The sequence below is a fragment of the Macaca nemestrina genome, chromosome 6 (genome assembly GCF_043159975.1).
Source record: "Macaca nemestrina isolate mMacNem1 chromosome 6, mMacNem.hap1, whole genome shotgun sequence".
In the NCBI taxonomy this organism is placed as follows: domain Eukaryota; kingdom Metazoa; phylum Chordata; class Mammalia; order Primates; family Cercopithecidae; genus Macaca; species Macaca nemestrina.
This window is the reverse complement of record NC_092130.1, coordinates 101,470,649-101,490,901: the sequence shown is the minus strand read 5'-3', so window position 1 is coordinate 101,490,901 and position 20,253 is coordinate 101,470,649. Positions and strand designations below refer to the sequence as shown.

Here is a 20,253-nt window from a genome sequence, read left to right as displayed (position 1 = left end):
CTAAAATTAGAAAAAAAAAAAGCAGCAAATCAAACTTACTCTGACAGAGCACAGGGGAAATATTTCATTATGGTAAAAGCAACAAAATTTTTAAAAGATCTCTAAAGTAGGTCTTGAGCTTCACTTAGATGGCTCAATAATGGGGTTCTCTTGGTAAAAGACTTTTTTCACACTTCATTTTATTTCAAGTAAAATATATGTTCCCTTCAAAAAGTGTTTTCCATATAATTTTCTCAAAAAGAAATCTCTGAGCTTCTCAGGTTGTGAATGAACCTTTCTTTCAAAGTTCATTGATGCTTCACACATGAATTCGGCCTTCACAAAGGGTAACAACAATTCCACAAATATTAAATGACAAGACAATTGCCTCTAGATTCCCACTACAGAAAATCAACATCTCTAAAAATTACCATTTGGATTCTTCCTCCCTAATTTTATATTTTCATATGAATCTTTGTGTCATGGATAATTTCCACAATGTGAGGAAAGTCTGTGTGGCCCACAGGCACCAACATTTTAGGATCTACTAAGGTAGATCCTAAATCTTACGGACATAAGAATGTCATATGATTACCATAAACTCTGTCAGAGGCAAGAAACTTAACTTTTTCAAGATGATTTTTAAATCTGCTAGTGTCAGGAAAGCCTTCTTGCTAGTTTAAGGGATTTGAGGGGTTGAAGTGGGGGAGTACATTTTTTTCATAGTAAGCAGAAACTTTGTTTAATCAAAATCACATGTATTCTAGTTGTAGAAGATTCTGAAAATAATCCTATAATTAAAAAAATATCAAAAGATGGTTTATTATATATCTTTGATAAATTATATAGAAAATGCTCACAGAGCCCTTTGACAATACGCACCTCTTTACTACAAAAATGTTAGCTTAACTTTAATTCATACAGCTTTCAGTTTTTTTAAAGAACTTTTACAAACACTATCTCATTTGAACTCAAGATAGCATGAAAGATGGCTAAGATATTTAAAACAAAACCCTATCTTTAAAAATAATTTAGTGTTGTCTCAAAATCATAAGGAGAAATGCAGAATATTAATGGACTCCACAGAATAAAGCCAGCATATTATTCCTAAATAAAATTACTGGTCTGGTATACATATGTCCTTTTCTATGTTATAAATTGAAATAGAATTTTTGAATTTAAGAATGACTTGGGAATAACTTTTTTTCTGCAGGGACTGCTGTATAACGTCACATTGAATTACGTGATTTCTAATACATTGCGAATATTTAAATCATACAGTCATTTCGTTAAAACTTTTCTTGTAGTGAGCAAGCCATTCTAGAATGGATACCAAGGAGGTCAAAACAGTAAAGCTAGACAGAAAGTATTCTGTTAGTAATCACTGTAATACAAACCATGAGGATTTTAAGGGTAAAAAGCCTTCAAATATCACAAATTTCTCCCATAAAATCTGTTTTACAATACTGTAAATTATTTCAAATAAAAAATTTGCATGCCCAATGCTTTGCTGATTCCTACAAAGAAGTTTAATTAGAATATGTCTGAGTCTTCAAGAAGTTATGGTCTAAATAATATAGTTGTGAGAACAAACAGAAAATATGAGAATATCGTGATTCAAGAAGCCCATGATTTATGTCAACAAATCATAATTCACAGAAATACATACTTAAAGCACAGAATTGCGTGCTGGTCAAAAGCCCTGGTTCTGGGTCAGAAAAGACCTAGGTCTGAATGCTGGCTTCCTCACTAACTAGTTGATTGACCTTGGACAAATTACTTCACCTCTCTATGCTCCAATTTCCTAATAATAATGCTAATCTCATAAAAGTGAGGAAAAAATGAGATAATATATATAAAAGAGTTTATTATATTAGGCATACATAAATCCTCAAAAATGTTAGCTATCTTCATCACCATCACCATTACTATTGTTTAGAAGTCTTGTAAAATAAAACTCATTTTGCTTGCACACGTGTATGTATGAGAAAGCGAGCGAGCAAGTGGAGGGTGCGTGAATGTGCATGGGTGTAATAGATCAATACAAAGAATTTATCATCAGCGTAAGGGTCTCCTGGGAAGGAAGGAAAAGAAACCCCCAACCTCTTCCTCCAGATGTTGAAAATAACTGAAATGTTCCAGGTAAGCCCTAACAAAAGGCCAACAAGAAAAGGTATTAAAAGCCCATCCAATGGCATCAGAACAGAAAAGTACAGGTCTACTAATAGCAAGTGGTGCACTGATGAAGTAACTGTGAAATGAACTGAATAAACTGGCTAACCACAAAGTATAATACTCTTGGTTTATCATGGATAGGTTATTTTGTTTGCTTATTTTTGTCGGGGGTGCTGAGGGTATGGTAACGCATACCGTAAACTATCATTTTTTCCTCCTCTAAATAACTTACCAAGGCCATTCAGCTAGTATTAGGTTGGTGCTAATGTAATTGCAGGTTTTGCATTGTTGAAATTTGCTGTTTGATACTGGATTACATTCTTAAATAAATGTGGTTATATTATACATTATTTTAATGTGCATTTCTTGCTTTATGTTTTTTGCTGTTTATATCTATTTTAGACTATGAAAATTGATGTTAGACAAAAAGCAAATAAAGCAAATTCAAATGATTTTCTTATTTGAGTGCAAAATGGGTCATAAGGCAGCGGAGACAATCTGCAACATCAACAACGCATTTGGCCCAGGAACTGCTAACGAACGTACAGTGCAGTGGTGTTTCAAGAAATATGCAAAGGAGATGAGGGCCTTCAAGATGAGGAGCGTAGTAGCTGGCCATCAGAAGTTGACAACGACCAACTAAGACCAATGATGGAAGCTGATCCTCTTACAACTACACAAGAAGTTGCCGAATAACTCAATGTCGACCATTCTACAGTTGTTTGGGATTTGAAGCTAATTGGAAAGGTGAAAAAACTCGATTAAGTGGGTGCCTCATGAGCTGAGTGAAAATTTAAAAAATCACAGTTTTGAAGTGTCATCTTCTCTTATTCTACGCAACAATAAAGAACCACTTCTCGATCAGATTGTGACATGTGACGAAAGTGGATTTTATACAGTAACTGGTGACCACTAGCTTAGTGTCTGGACCAAGAAGTTCCAAAGCACTTCCCAGAGCCAAACTTGCACCAAAAAAAGGTGCCAGTCTGATCCACTACAGCTTTCTGAATCCCGGTGAAACCATTCCATCTGAAAAGTATGCTCAGCAAATAGATGAGATGCACAGAAAACTGCAATGCCTACAGCCAGCACTGGTCAATAGAAAGGGCCCAATTCTTCTTCACAATGTCTGACTGTACGTTGCACAACCAATGTTTCAAAAGTTGAACAAACTGGGCTACAAAGTTTTGCCTCATCCACAATATTCACCTGACCTCTTGCCAACTGACTACCACTTCTTCAAGCAACTTGACAACTTTTTGCAGGGAAAATGCTTCCACAACCAGCAGGATGCAGAAAATGCTTTCCAAGAGTTTGAGAATCCCAAAGCACAGATTTTTATGCTACAGGAATAAACAAACTTATTTCTTATTGGCAAAAATGTGTTGATTGTAATGGTTCCTATTTTGATTAATAGAGATGTGTTTTAGCCTAGTTAAAATGATTTAAAAATCATGGTCCAAAACCACAGTTACTTTTGCACTAATCTAATATACAGTAGTGCCAGGATTCAAATCCACATTTGCCAGACTCCAGAATCCAGTACTGAAACAGTTACCAATATAATACACTGTCCTGTTTGACAATCCATAGGCAAAAAGAAAAATGAGCTTATATTTATCTTGCATAGGTATAGCAGAACTCAGATTATACACCATAATTTGCAGGAGGTGAACTCATGGGAATTGTTCATAAAAAATCAGTTTATTAATGGTAACAGATAGACAAGTGAATTAACACAAAATCAAATACTCAGAAATCATGAACTAAAAGACAGTACAGTCTCAGGCAAATTCCTTAATTTTAATGTAAACTTGTTTCCTCATCTGCAAAATAATACTCTATTTTTCAGGATAGCAGGGAGAAAATAAAACACACAAAGCACTGAATACAATGATTACTACTTGGTGATTCTCAGTAAGTGGTAGCTCCTATCATTATCATCATTATGCCTGTACAGTTTTATATAGAGTATCAAGACAGTAATGCATACTTAAATAGTAAAATTACTAAACTTAGCTTCTACAGTCAATATTCCTTAATGATACTGAAGAATGAATCAAGAAACATCTCACTAGCCCTGGTCTATGGGGGAAAAAAAACAATGATAACATTTGAAATTTCTCCCTCTTACATATTAAATGACTCAATAATTTACTTTTAGAATTCATATTCTAAATATGAATTCACTTAAATATTCACTAATAGGCTGCTCAGTTGGCATACATCACATATTTTACTTTAGTACATTAAATAATATTAACAACAATTAACAAAGATTTCTCCTTGTCTACGAATAAACTATCTTTAAAAATAAGAAAGGGTGGCTGTGTGCGAGGCTGACACCTGTAATCCCAGCATTTTGGGAAGCTGACGCGGGCAGAACACTTGAGTTCAGGGGTTCAAGATCAGCCTGGGCAACATGGCAAAACTCTTGTCTCTACTGAAAATACAAAAAATTAATTAGCCAGGCATGGTGGTGCATGCCTGTAGTCCCAGCTATTTGGGAGGCTAAGGTGAGAGGATCATTTGAGCCCAGGAGGCAGAGGCTGAAGTGAACCGAGATCACACTCCATGCTGGGTGACAGAGTGACTTCATCTCAAAAAAAAAAAAAAGAAAGAAAGAAACGGCAAGCTTGTACAAGGCATCACAACCCTGCAGTTGAGTATTTTTTTCAAGAACTAAAAATCACTCGAAATTTGTTATCTCAGCTTAAATCCCACTGTTCTGAGAGAGACCCAAAGATTAAATCTATCCATTGTTCAAAGATGTAAAGAAATCAACAGTAGAGGAGAAATATATGCTTCATGCATTAATCTTCACTAAAGGAAGAAAACACAAAACAGGAACCTTGCAAAAGAACTGTCATTGGACTTAACAGAGAAAAGTGAGCAAAATAAAATATGTTTAATTAAAACAGAAAAAAACTTGCCCTGTAATAAAAATCAACTGATTAAGCCCTTAAAGGTCATCTCCATTAAAAATATAGAAATTAATTCTACTTAATAACATCTTTAATCACTAGTGAGATGGCTGGCCTTGATTAAATAACATGAAACAGGATGTTCTCCTTATATGCACATTTAGCTTCTCTCACCTAATGTAAAACTCTTCATCCAGAAACAAGATGGTATAATTTAGTGAATTTAGTTGGGACTCCAAATCTCTTGCTTTTCCTATATGCCATAAATGGGCAAATATATCAGTCATTCTGGTAAGAAACTTTGCATATTATCTCATTTATGTCTTACTACAACTTTGAGAAGTACCAACATTGACAGCTGAGAATAAACACTAAGAAGAGGTTAATTACCATGGCCAAGCTCACACATGTCATACATGGCAGAGGCTGCATGTATGGCCTGGCTCCAGAGCATTGAGATTTTTTGAATACTAGCTCATTTCTCTTTTAAATAATAGAAAAACAATAATTTTTTTCCATATTTAGACTTTTCTGAAGTAACATTACCAAGATAACTAAGACTTAGAAAATGTTTTAAAAACTTAACACTAAAGTTTAAATATATAGCCCTAAAGCTAAAACAAAAAAAGACAGGTAACAGTCAATTTTATTTAGGCTGGTAGAAATCTTAATAAACCAAGAAAGAAAAGCTAATACGATTGGATAAAGAAGTATGCAATCTCAGGTGAGACTGGTTTTTCTTGGGTGTATGGGTGTAGGGGTGTGTGTGTGTGTGTGTGTGTGTGTGTGTGTGTGTGTTGTGTTTTGCGCTTGTTAAAAATAACCAAAACAGTACCAGAGATTTCACAATCGCATACTTCTTTATCAATTGTGTTAGTTTTTCTTTTTCAGGCCAGACTGGTTTTTCTTGGGTGTATGGGTGTAGGGGTGTGTGTGTGTGTGTGTTTTGTGCCTGTTAAAAATAACCAAAACAGTTGTAGTGTTTCAACTACAACTCTGTGAAACTCAAACGAACAAGTACAGGCAAGTATGTAAACAAGCAAAACTTCTCTAAAGTCATACTCAAGAATGACATGGTGGATTTAGAACTTTCTCTGTTCTTTGTTTTATCATGGTATTACTGAATTAGCTAATAATACATATTTATTAATGTATTTCTTCAGTCTACTTAATATTTATTAACAAAAGTCAAAAACAAGCTTTAAATTATATGAATGTACCTTATATATTTATATAATAATACTTTCTACAGGTTTATCATTAGATAGCCTCACATTTACAAAGAATAACCGATTTACAAATGTTCATACTAAGAATTTACCCAAAGAGTTATAACAAAAATAAACATTGAAGCTTTTACAAGTTAGGGTTTTACAATCCAATGTTATTTCAAAAATCCTTTTCTTTAGATCATAAAAAAGGTATTTATTATGAAGCAAATCATAAATAAAAAATCGAAATATGTTTTATGAAAAAGAGCATATTTTTGTTTTAGTTAACAATGAACAATATTTTATCTTTTCTTTTTTTGAGACGGAGTCTTGCTCTGTCGCCCAGGCTGGAGTGCAGTAGTGCAATCTCGGCTCACTGAAACCTCCGCCTCCCAAATTCAAGCAATTCTACTGCCTCAGCCTCCTGAGTAGGTGGGATTACTGGTGCTCGCCACTAAGCACAGCTAATTTTTGTATTTTTAGTAGAAAGGGGGTTTCACCATGTTGGCCAGGCTGGTCTTGAACTCCTGACCTCAGTTGATCCACCTGCCCTGGCCTCCCAAAGTGCTGGGAACACAGGCGTGAGCCACCACGCCCAGTCAAATAATATTTATCATAGTAAATACCCTTAGTACAACTAAAGCGTTAAAAATAAAATTATTTCAAAAATTTACATATGAACTGCTTTAATCTTTACCACCCAAGTAATGTTCAATGTTTCAGTAACTAATGTCACATGTCAATATTTTTTTAAGGCACTGTCAACAATCTCTTACCTAGTCCTCCACGGACAGGTAAACATCAGGGATCTTACCTTGTGCTGTTCAATGGCATCTATCCATTGCTGTCTATGATCTGGATCCTGAGCACGAAGATACCAAACACTATCATTTACACTAATATCAAATCGACATTCATCAAAATCATGAGGCTGTGGAGAAAAAGTAGAAAATGAAAAGCAAAGCTAATTATATCCTTAGAAGTGTTATACCCCAAAGCCAAAACATGAACATATTCATTCTGTGGTGGGAGACTTGTTACTTTTTATTTTTCTATTCAAATAACTTATCTGAAGATGTCTCAGATAAGAATGTACAAAGGCACAGTTACCAAAAGCCATTTTTCACTCACTACTCTTACAAAAGAGTTGTCACATATGCTACAAACATCTACTTCTAAAATACAGCTAATATTTTCATCAAATGCTTTGAGTTAACTAGTGAGAACACCATGAAAAGGATAACTTTTTATTTACTTTTGAGGTGAGGGTCTTGCTCTATTGCCCACATTGGAGTGCAATGGCAGGAACAAAGGCTCACTCCAGCCTCAAACTCCGGGGCTCAGGTGATCCTCACGCTTCCCAACTGGGACTGTTGGCACACACCACCATGTCCTGCTAAATTTTTAAAATTTTTTAAAGATGGAGCCTTGCTGGCCAGGCGCGGTGGCTCACGCATGTAATCCCAGCACTTTGGGAGGCCAAGGCAGGTGGATCACGAGGTCAGGATTCACGACCAGCCCAGCCAAGATGGTGAAACCCTGTCTCTATTAAAAATACAAAAATTAGCTGGGCATGGTGATGGGTGTCTGTAATCCCATCTGCTTGGGAGGCTGAGGCAGAGAATTGCTTAAACCCGGGAGGCTGAGGTTTCAGTAAGCCAAGATTGCGCCGCTCTCCAGCCCAGGTGACAGAGCGAGACCTATGTCTCAAAAAAAAAAAGAAAAAAAAGAAAAAAAATGGAGCCTTGCTATGTTGTCCAGGCTGGTCTCAAACTCCTGGCCTCAAACAATCCTCCCACCTTGGCCTCTCATGTTGCTGCAGTTACAGGCACGAGCTACTGTGCCGAGCTAAAAGCAGAATTTTTTTTAAGGCCAAAATAAGTTTTAGAATATAGATTTACTACTTTTTTCTTACTTCATTATTCAAGAGTAAACGCCCATTAATAATTTTATTTCATTATTCTTGATATCTTATTTATCAAATCTTATGAAATTTAACAAAGCAAGATAAAAATAATGTTAACATTTCCCTTTAAGTATCTAAAATTAACTTCCAGGCTTTTACATGTCTTTGATAGTAACAACCAAGAGCACTTCCAGCTAAAGGAAAAAATAAAATGAATATTACATAAGATCTGTGTGAGCTATCTACAGAATACTCTGCACCAAAGGTGTAAACATTTAGTGAAAATGTCAACTTTTTGATTCAGTGCTCTTGACTCTTAAGAATATATAAAATGAGTGTTTTACATCCTTGTTTTTAATCTCAACAAATGAATTAAAATATGACAGGAATACATCACATTTACCACCTCTTTTTCCATCAGATACCGTAGAGAGAGACAATCAATATCCTCTCCTGAAAAGATTCTTAACCTTGGAGGGAAAAGAATCCGCTCTGGGCAACACAACAGTGAACTTATTTGCTCAACTGAATTTACATCTTGTACTTCTTCCAGTGTTTATTGTTTATTCTCTCCCTCCCTTAACAACATCCACTTTTTATCTCGTCAGTTTATTTAGCAAAAACAATATAAACTAACTCTACCATTTTCTTTAGGCTATGAAACAACTTCTCTTTTAAGATTAAGATAAGAAATCATGGTTCTGACTGATTAAAGGATTCAAGTTAAATTTCCTGAATCAGTATGTGCTAGACAATAATAAGACTATAATGAGAAGTAGAGTGCACTAGAAAGAAGCAAAAGGGAAAAACAATGCATATCCTGCTTCAGTAATTATAAATACAGAAAGACATAAGCAATAACGAGCAACATTCATAAATAATGATCATAAATTTAACTTAATTCTAAATATCCGGGCATCTTAAGAATCAAGTCTAATTATTGAGAATAGCATCTTGGAGGAAACGAAACATATGCTGTGTAAAGCAGGAGTCCTTAAACTCTGGGTCACAAACCAGTACCAGTCCATGGACTGTTGGTAACTGGGCCACACAGCAGGAGGTAAGCAACAGGCAAGCAAGCATTACCACCTGAGCTCTGCCTCCTGTCAGATCAGCAGCAGCATTAGATCCTCATAGGAGCATGAACCCTACAATGAACTGTGCATACAAAGGATCTAGGTTGCTTGCTTGCTCCTTATGAGAATCTAACGGCTGATGATCTGAGGTGGAAGAGTTTCATTCCAAAACCATCCCCACTTCCACGAAACTGGTCCCTGGTGCCAAAAAGATTGGGAAATGCTGATCTAAAGAACCAAATAAAGAAAGTAAAGCAGATGATCTGTCTCTTGCTATAAGTAGCCCAGGAGTTTTAAACTTTTACTCCATGATCATTCCCATTATATTTCCAGCCAGTATTTCTCAAAATGTTTCACATTTTGTACTGTTAAATATCCTTATTAAAGCTTTAGAAAAATAAAAGAACATACAGCTCACAATTCACCATTTTCTCTGGCAAACACCTTCCTATGCAGACAAGGGAGCCATTTCTACCATCAATGATCTGAAGCATAGGTGGCACAGAAGAGAAAAGCATGAATTGTAAGTAGTGTAGAAAGTCTGTGAATAACACAGTAGTTTTACATCTCAACAAAGTGGAAAAAAAACGAGAGAAGAGTCTGCAGGGCAAAGGAAATGACAGATTTGGTTAAGAGGATGTGTTATGCAATAAAGCTCACATCACTGTATTACACACACGTATGTGCCCCAAACTTATAACAGATTGTTTCATTCAATAACCAATCCTATCTTTATTAAAAATTTTGATAGTCTGCTCATTACACAGTAATTTAGTCCTTTAAAAAATATTGCAATAAAATATTTATCTTGATTATTGAGCTTTTTCTTGTTTCCTTAAATTTTGTGATTGAGGTAAGTCCCTCACTGGTCTTATCCTCCTTGCCTTGGTGCTGACAGGTAATTATCAGAAAGAAACAAATGTAGGATAGAGGCCAAAATTAGACGGAACACAATGAGAGGTGATAAATATAAGATATGACCTAAGGCAGCAGTCCACAAACTTTTTGGCCTCAGGGATCGGCTTCATGGAAGACAGTTTTTCCACAGACAGGTTGCGGGGAATGGTTTCGGGATGAAACTGTTCCACCTTGATCATCAGGCATTAGATTCTCATAAGGAGTGTGCGACCTAGATCCCTTGCATACACAGTTCACGATAGGGTTCGCACTCCTATGAGTATCTAATGTTGCTGCTGATCTGACAGGAGGCAGAGTTCAGGAGGTAATGTTGGCTTGTCTGCCACTCATCTTCTGCTGTGCGGTCTGGTTCCATGGACTGGTACTGGTCTGTGGCCTGGGGTTTGGGGACCCCTCATCTAAAGGAAAAAAAGACTAAAAAGTTTAAAGAAGAACTAAGGTGACAAGTGATGAAAAGAGGGCTGACAGAGCTAAGTTAAAAAACAAAACAAAACAAAACAAAAAACAGAGTTAAAAATGGGGGAAGCAACAACAAAAAGCCAGGTTTAAAAAGTCATGGATGGCTCACGCCTGTAATCTCAGCACTTTGGGAGGCCGAGGTGGGCAGATCACGAGGTCAAGAGATCGAGACCATCTTGTACAACATGGTGAAACCCCATCTCTACTAAAAATACAAAAATTAGCCAGGCGTGGTGGCGGGCACCTGTAGTCCCAGTTACTCAGGAGGCTGAGGCAGGAGAATGGCGTGAACCCGGGAGGCGGTGCTTGCAGTGAGCCAAGATCATGCCACTTGCACTCCAGCCTGGGCGACAGAGCAAGACTGTCTCAAAAAAAAAAAAAAAAAAAAAAAAAGGAATGGACATGTTAAACAGATTTGAGAAAAGCACAAAATGAAAGAAATATAATAATGTAGAGTATCAAAGGAGATAAAGCAGATAAAATAACTTTAGCTGGTGTTTTCAAACATGAGAATATAACACACATAACAGAAAGACACACTATGCCCAGGAAAAAACAGACACGGAAAGATCAATGCGAATATATATTCTGTAAGGTTAATTAATTTCAAGAATAAAGGAAATGCTGTAGGACACTGTTTCTCAAGCTTTTTGCATTACCACACCCTGTACCCCAAAATTAAATACTAAGGATAAGATTTTTGTCCATTAGAATTTTGGGGGCCATAAACCATTGTTTTCTCTAAGATTTCACCCCTTCTCAAGAACCAAGTATCACCACCACTAAGAATGCATGCTACAGGAAAAAGACATCTATAAAAAGGTGGGTTCCATATTTTCTCATGTCAACATTCACTGTTAAGGACAAAAAAATTTCAAAAGGTGAATAAATCCATGGCACTTATATCCATTCCCTACCAAAATAACCTTATAGAAACAAGAGAGACATAAATGTCCAAAAGAAAAAGAAAAAACTTATCAGCAAAATTCACAGTTGGAATGTGGTAAATGACTTAAAAGGTGTTACCAAAATACCAGGGGTTTGGTCTAGGTCCTGCTGCTCACAACACAGCAAGCCAATCACTCAGACAATGATTACTGCCAGGGAAGAAGGCTTTAATAGGGTGCTAAAGTTGAGATGGGAGGTCTCAAATCCATCTCCCTGACTGACTAAAATTAGGGGTCTATAGAGCAGGGAAGAAATATAACCATGTGTGGAAACATAAGAATTAGGGAGGGGTAAGGAAAAGGAGTTGCTCAACAGGAAGCAGGTGGTTGGTTAGGCACTCATGCCAGGTAAGAGTTCTGGCATTTCATTGTCCAGATGCAGTGATCTGGTAAGTTTTCGGTTCTTTGATACCACCTGGGAGGCCTGACGGTTGGCTTCCTGAGAAAGGAATTCAGATAAGACAAATGTAACTTTCTCAAGTTTCAAAACTAGAAAGGTCAAGTGCTAGGTTTATGCAAAAGAAACCATAAACATCAGTTCTATAGGAAAACTGGATCAGTTTCACAGGCCTGAGAAAACTGAAAATTAAAAATCTACAAGGGAAAAGAAGACAAAAGAATCAAGCCAATTTGCACACAACATTGGAGAAGTAAAGGAACTGGGGGCATGAGGTAGTACTAGAGCTTAAGGCATGGATGGAGCTGAGACCAGAATTGATTGAGTCATTAAAAGGTGCAACTAGACCCCTGAAACTCTACATGCCCATCCCAAGCACTGGTGACTACTCACCTACCGCCACATGGTAACACTAGAGGCCCCACTCTCCACCCTCCAGACAGACTGAATCAGACATTCTTACACAGAATAGGGTACAGGGTGCTATGGGGGATGGGGGTGAAGGGAAGCAGATAAACAAAAGTCTTCATATTAAAGGCCTCTTTCCCCTTCTTGGCACCCAGAAGGCTAGGGCTCAAAAGGTCTGGTGAAGACTTGAGCAGTGTTTTTTTTTTCCTTTTTTTTTTTTTTTTTTCTTTTTTTGTGTTTTTTTTTGGACAGTGTCTCACTTTGTCACCTAGGCTGGAGTAGTGCAATCTTGGCTCACTGCAACTTCTACCTCCTGGGCTCACATGATCCTCCCACCTCAGTCTCTGGAGTAGCTGAGACCACAGATGCATGCTACTACACCTGGATAATTTCTGTAATTTTTGTAGAAACAAGGTCTTGCCAGGTTGCCTAGGCACTGGTCTCAAGCTCCTGGACTCACACAACCCACCTGCCTCGACCTCCCAAAGTGCTGGGACTACAGGTGGTAAGCCACTGCATGTGGCTCAGTTTTATACTTAGAATTTTAGGTTCTCTTTCTCTGGCACTGTAATTTGGGATTATCTCCTTACTATCTAGGTTCTTTTGCCTGGTTCCTACAGCTAAAATAATGGCAGGTTTTCTTTAACGGAGTTTTAGCTCTCTCACATCTCTGCCATGATGGACAGTGACTGAGATCATGGTTCAGACTGCTCTCAGTCAGGTGCACACAAGCGTGGTTCAGGAGTCAGCAAGAGACTTGGAGAGTTTATATATACAATTTTGAGATCCCTTCTTCTAGCTCTCCCTTTTTTCGAATTTTCAACTTGCTTTCTAATAGCCTTGGTTATAGCAAGTAACTTTCCCAGGTTCTACCAGTCAGAAAAATGGTTGGCTGATTTTTCTGTTAGAGTTATAGATACCTAGCACCACCATCACAATGGAGATTTGACCCGATTCTACCCTGACAGTAGGATATCTGATAATTTCCAAATATCCTGCCAAACACTTGTGGAGGCCAAAGACTTAAAACCGTCCAAGTCTAGCATCTCTCTTTTCTGTTTTTACAAATAAACACAAAGCATTAGAATTTCTTTATTCAACGAGACAGTTAAATAAATCCTATTAGGTTCAAACAAGATGAATCAATCAGTGCTCTAAATTGTAAGCCACAGAAATTGATTCTTGCTCACTTAACAAAAGGAATTCATTTAGAAGTTATTAGGCAGTTCACATTGCTAAGAAATACAAAGAACTGAGATCAGAAAATGGAAAGGAGCCAGGGTAGACTAGGCAACAAAACTCCTGCTGGGACTGCACCACAGGTGTCATTTGTATGGACAGGGCTGCTTCCACTTCTGGACCTTGTAAGCCACTACTGGCACTGCCTCTACTGGAAACTGCATGCTCCTGCTGCCAGCACTATAAGAAGAAAAACTTCCTGTCTCTTGATTCTCTGTATTGGTCCTGTTACAGAATCAAAGTAAGGCTGGAGAGGAAAACAAGGAAAAGCGGGGTGGGGGGTAGAGAAGGACAGCGCAACTGTCTGATAGGTTAGGCCTAATTCATATGCCCATATGCCCTAACTAAGGGGAGTTAACAAGATAGGAGATTGTAGGATGGAGGAAGCAATTAAGTACCTGGTCTTTATAGATCATTTGAAGGAGACCTTCCACTCATATCATGGGGAATTCCTCAAAAGCAAAAAGAGAATTTTGATAAGAATGCCACTTAACAACCTATGATCTCTCTTAAATCCACCCTTCTATACTGTTTTGTCCTACTGGAACTGGGATGCTGCAAACTATATTTCTCCTTTGCCAGCCCCCTTTTATTAGGTTCTGTCAGTGTGGGACATTAGATAAGGATTAGAAGCCAGGAACAAGATAGAAGGAACTTGCACATTGCTGTCTGCATACTGTTTCCATCAATATATGCCCCGCAAAAGTCCTTAGCCCTGGCAGTGGCAGTCAGTTCCACTCAAAAGATTCTTTTAAAACTCCCTGGACCAGCTTCATCTAGACACCTCAGAGGTTCCAGTACCAGCTACTCATGGGCCACTTCTTAATTGTATGAGGTGTCGCTCCCAAGATTTCCTTTACAGATGAGTGGGATATTAGAGTATAAGTTACACGAGCTATAATTCCCCTTCTAGACGTCTGAGACCCAGCTGCACCAAGCATTTCCTTTAAGCTTCTGAGATAACAGCAGATAAAGAGCAACCCTCTCCAGCCGAGCCTCAACTCTTCAGAGATCCTTTCTCTGAGTTTCAAAAGTACTCATCAGCTAGGTGGCCTTTTCAGCTCAGAGGTTTATTAAGTCTCATTCCAGGAGGGTCCTAAGGTAATGGTACAAACACCAGCAGGCAGCAACTTTTCTTCTGAGTCCCACCTCTGCAGGACTATCCCTCCAGACTTATGGGTTCTGATAACCCAAACCACTTCCCTTTGTTCCTGTAGTCTAAGAAGTAGAAGCTGGTCCTTGCAATTATCACTTCTATATTACCTCAATGTTTTTCTTTTATTATTTCACTTCTCCCACAACTGTTTGAATAATTTCCTATATTAAACACTTTCTGCTAAAATACCTAATGTGGTTTTTGGTTCCAGGTGACCCTCTTTATTGAATGCTGAGCATAACATTCAGAAAACTAATGTCCACACAAAAACATACAGAAAAATATTCATAAAAGCTTTATTTGTAACAGCCCCAAACTGGAAACAACCCAAATGTCCTTCAATTGGTGAATGCCTAAACTGTGGTATAGAGATGGAATACTACTCAGCAATAAAAAGGAACCAATTATTGATACATTCAACAACTTAGTGGATTCTCAAGGAAATTATGCTGAGTGAAATAAGCCAATCTCAAAAAGCTATATACTGTATGATTCCACTTTTATAAAATCCTCAAGATAATAAAATCACAGGACTGCAGAACAGCTTAGTGGTTTCCAGTGGTTAGGGATTAGAGAGTAGAATGAAGGTAGAAAGTTGTAACTATAAAGAGGTAGCATAAGAAGCTGGACGTGGTAGCTCACACTTGTAATCCTAGCACTTTGGGAGGCTGAGGCAGGCAGATTGCTTGAGTTCAGGAGTTCAAGACTAGCCTGGTCAACATGGCGAAACCCCATCTCTACCAAAAATACAAAAATTAGCTGGGCATGGTGGTGCATGCCTGTAGTCCCAGCAACTTGGGAGGCTGAGGCCAAAGGACCGCTTGAACCAGAGAGGCAGAGGCTGCAGTGAGCCAAGATTGTGCCATAGCACTCCAGCCTGGGCAACAGAGTGAGACCCTATCTCAAAAAAAAAAAAAAAAAAAAAAAAAAAAAGGTAGCATAAGAAATTTCTGGGGCGATAAAACAGTTCTGTAATTTGATTGTGATTGTTACAAGAATCTAAGTGATAAAATTGCACAGAACTACACAGATGCACAGATGAGTATATGTAAAAGTGGTTAAAATATAAATTAAAGTGAGTTGTACCAATGTTAATGTCCTGTTTTTGATATTTTACTATAGCTATGTAAAATCAGACCATAGATAGAAACTGGATGAATAAATGGAACCAATTTATTCCATTTTTACAATATTTTAACAATGTACAATTACTTCAAAATTTTACAAAATTTTAAGTGAAAAACTTAAAAATTCAACAAAATGCAAAAAGCGGTTGGCCCTTAGTGTCAGAATTACAAGTGGTTTTCTTCTTTAGAAATTTTTATATTTGGTAAGAGTTTGATAATGGATAGGCATTACTTTTGTAATGAAACAAATTAATATTACAAGAAGGCAGAGCCAGATGGAGAAAGAGGACTCTCCAGTGATCATCCCCTCAAGAAACATCATTTTGAACAACTATCCATGCATGAAAACATCTTCAAAAGAGCTAAGAAAACCAAGTGAAAGTTCATAATACCTGTTTATGGCATACTAATAAGAAAATACCCATTGAAGAGGGTAGAAACAATAATTTTACAGTATCTGTGTCAACCCTCCCACAATCCTACTCAGCAGAACGCAGAGATATCTCCTCTGCCTGGGGAAAAAAAGAGAAGTGTAGGATTTTCCCTTGGTCCCTAATACTGGGCCTGACACAGTAAAAATCCAGTGCCAGGCAGACTCCCCATGCTGACTGAATCCAGGTTGGTATCTGTGAATTGAATCTTCTCACCTATCCCAGTGACAGGTGGTAAACTGTAGCCCTCACAAAATGTACTCAATCTCTGGCTCCCATCACTGCTGGATGATGACAGCAGCCTCAGATTTCAGTTAAACCTCAGTAACAAGTAGGCCTCATGATTTTCAGATGCACCCCAGAGCTGTGCCAGCCATGGTAACAACAGATTCTAGTCTCTTGTTATGTTGACCATGGTAATTCTGAGTGCAGAAAGCCTAATGCTGTAACAGTTGCAATGGTCATGGGCTTAGAGATCATACCAGATGACGTGCCCAGGATCTAACAACAGGCTTACTGATAAAGAGCCAGATAAAGCCAGGCTGCAAACATTCCATTAAGTACCTACTTCTTCAACATGCAGATATAGATGCACAACAGCAAGGATTAAGAACAATCAGGGAAACATGACCTTATCAAATAGACAAAATAAACTTCCAATGACAAACCTAAAAGAGATGGAGATGTCTCAGAAGTCTGACAAATAATTCAAATAGCTATTTTAAGGAAGTTCAATGAACTTCAAGAAAATACACAGAAACACTGAACAAAATGAGGAAAATAGTAAATGACCAGAATGAGAAAATTAATGGATTGAAATAATAATTAAAAGAAAACCAAACAGAAATACTGGAGCTGAAAAATACAATGAATAAAATGAAAAATGCGATAAAGAACATCAATAGCAAAATCAAAGCAGCAAAGAATCTGTGAACTTGAAGGCAGGTTATTTGAAAATATATGGTCAGGAAAAAAAGACGTAGGATTGAAAAGGAATAAAAGAAAGCTTACGGAATTTATGAGATAGCATTAAAAGAGCAAATTTTTGAGTCATTAGAGTTCAAGAGGGAGTAGAGAAAGGCAAACAGGTAGAAAGGTTATTCAAAGAATAAGAACAGAAAACTCTGCAAACCTGGATTCAAAATTTGGTAAAGAATATGCAATAATGATGTAAATTGTAACATCAAAAATTCAAAACATTGAGGGACAGTGTAGTAAAAAGAGTTTATTTTTCAGTTGTTATCAGTTTAAAATAATAATGTTTTTTGTAAACCTTATGGTAATTACAAAGCAAAAACCTGCAATAAATACAAAATATAAATATAAAGCAAGGAATCAAATGTACTATTAGAGAAAATCACTTAGCCACAATGACAGTAAGAATGGAAAACAATTAGGAAACAAGTGGCAGCAGTTAAGTCCTTACCTATCAATACATAAATACCTTATATATAAATGGATGAAATTATCCAATCAAAAGATACAGAGTGATTGGTTGGATTTTTAAAAAGACCCATCTATATATTGCCTATAAGGGACTCATTTCAACATATACATACTGAAAGAAAAGAGATTGAAAAAGATATTCTATGCAACTCAAACCAAAAGACAGCAGGAATAGCTATACTTCTATTAAGATAAAATAGACTTTAAGTAAAAAACTGTAAAAAAGAGATAAAGGTCATTATATGTTGATAATTCAGCAAGATGATATCACAATTATAAATACAATATGCATCCAACATTGGAACATCTAAATATATAAAGCATATATTAACAGATCTGGAAGGACTACACACAATAGTAGGGGAATTCAACACCTCACTTTCAGCAATGGACAGATCATCTAGAGAGAAAATTAACAAGAAAATATCAGAATTAAACTATATTCTGGACCAAATGGGCCTAACACATATATACAGAACATTTTAGTTGCAGAATATATTATTCTTCTTAACTACATACGGGACATTCCTCACAATAGATCATATGCTAGACCACAAAACAAATCTTAACAAATTTAAGAAAACTGAAATCATATAGAGTATTTTTTCTGACCACAATAGTATAAACCTAGAAGTCAATAAAAGGAAGAGCTTTGGAAAATTCACAAATACATGGAAATTAAACATCGTGATCAAGGGATGCAATGATTCAACAATGGTTCAACACAAATCAATAAATGTAGTACATCACATTAACAGAATTGATGGACAAAAATCATATGATCAATAGATGCAAAAAAGCACTTGACAAAATTCAACATTCTTTCATGATAAAAACATTCAACAAATTAGTTATAGAAGAAATGTACCTCAACACAATAAAGGCCATATGCAACAACTCACAGCTAATACACGGAACAGGGCAAAGTTGAGCTTTTCCTCCAAGATCCTGAACAAGACAAGAATGCTGACTCTTACAACTTCTATTCAGCGTAGTCCTAGAAGTCCTAGCCAGACCGATTAGGCAAGACAAAGAAATAAATTGTCCCTGTCTGCAGATTACATGATCCTTATATATAGAAAACCCTAAAGACTCCACCAAATTACTGTCAGAATTAATAAATGAATTCAGTAAACTTGCAGGGAATAAAGTCAACATAAAAAAATCATTAGTGTTTCTATACACTAACAGTGAACTATCTGGGGAAAAAAATGAAGAAAATAATCCCATTTAGAATAGTTACAAAAAGAAAATAAAATACTTAGGAATAAATTTAACCAAGGAAGTGAAAGATCTCTACACTGAAAACTATATAACATTCAAGAAAGAAACAGAAGACAAAAATAAATGGAACGAGATCCCATGTTCATGAATTAGAAGAATTTATACAGTCTTGTGTCACTTGGCAATGGGAATATGTTCTGAGAAATATGCTGTTTGGTGATTCTGTCAGCTACACATATCTAGATGGTATAGCCTACTACTCCTACTACTCACCTAAGCTACACAGTATAGCTTATTGCTTCCAAGCTACAAACCTGGATGGCAGGTTACTATACTGCATACTGTAGACAATAATTATACAAGGGAAAATATTTGTGTATCTAAAAATAGAAATCGTTATGCATTAAGCTGTGGTCTTATGATGGCTACATCACCATTAAGTAATAGAAAATGTTCAGCCCCATTATGACCTTATGAGACTATTGGCTTAGAAGTGGTATGCTGGGCGGACGTGGTGGCTCATGCCTGTAATCCCAGCACTTTGGGAGGCTGATGCAGGCAGATCATGAGGTCAAGAGACCAAGACCATCCTGGCCAACATGGTGAAACCCCATCTCCACTGAAAATACAAAAATTAGCTGGGCATGGTGGCACACACCTGTAGTCCCAGCTACTTGGGAGGCTGAGGTAGGAGAATTGCTTGAACCCAGGAGGTGGAGGTTGCAGTGAGCCGAGATTGGACCACTGCACTCCAGCCTTGTGACAGAGTGAGAGTTTGTCTCAAAAAAAAAAAAAAAAAAAGAAGTGGTACGCTGATGACTGAAACATCACTGTGTGAAATATGATTGTACTGTTAAAATGTCTACACTACCCAAAGCAATCTACAGATTCAATGCAATCCTTCTTAAGATACCAATGACATTTTTCATAAAAACAGAAAAGGTAATCCTAAAATTGATGTGGAACCACAAAAGACTCCAAATAGCCAAAGGAATCTTGATCAAGAAGAACAATGCTGGAGGGGGTCACACTACCTGACTTCAAAATATATTACACAAAACTATAGGAATCAAATCAACAAGTAACTAGCATAAAAATAGACACATAGACCAATATAATAGAATAGAGCCCGGAAATAAATCCGTGCATTTACAACCAACTAATTTTTGACTGAGATGTGAAAAACACACATTGGGGAAAGGATAGTCTCTTTAACAAACAGTGTTAGGA

The 20,253-nt window shown here is 37.0% G+C and overlaps 1 protein-coding gene across 6 annotated transcripts in view; it reads right to left on the bottom strand.

Annotated features, from left to right (window-relative positions):
• The window catches only part of CERT1 (ceramide transporter 1), a 147,857-nt gene that overhangs the window by 83,381 nt on the left and 44,223 nt on the right, over positions 1-20,253 (bottom strand). For all 6 annotated transcript variants that reach the window (XM_011730137.3, XM_011730140.3, XM_071098808.1 and 3 more), the window contains one exon: positions 7,104-7,220. In XM_011730137.3, the coding sequence (XP_011728439.1) occupies positions 7,104-7,220 (117 nt within the window). The remainder of the gene's footprint in view (positions 1-7,103; positions 7,221-20,253) is intronic.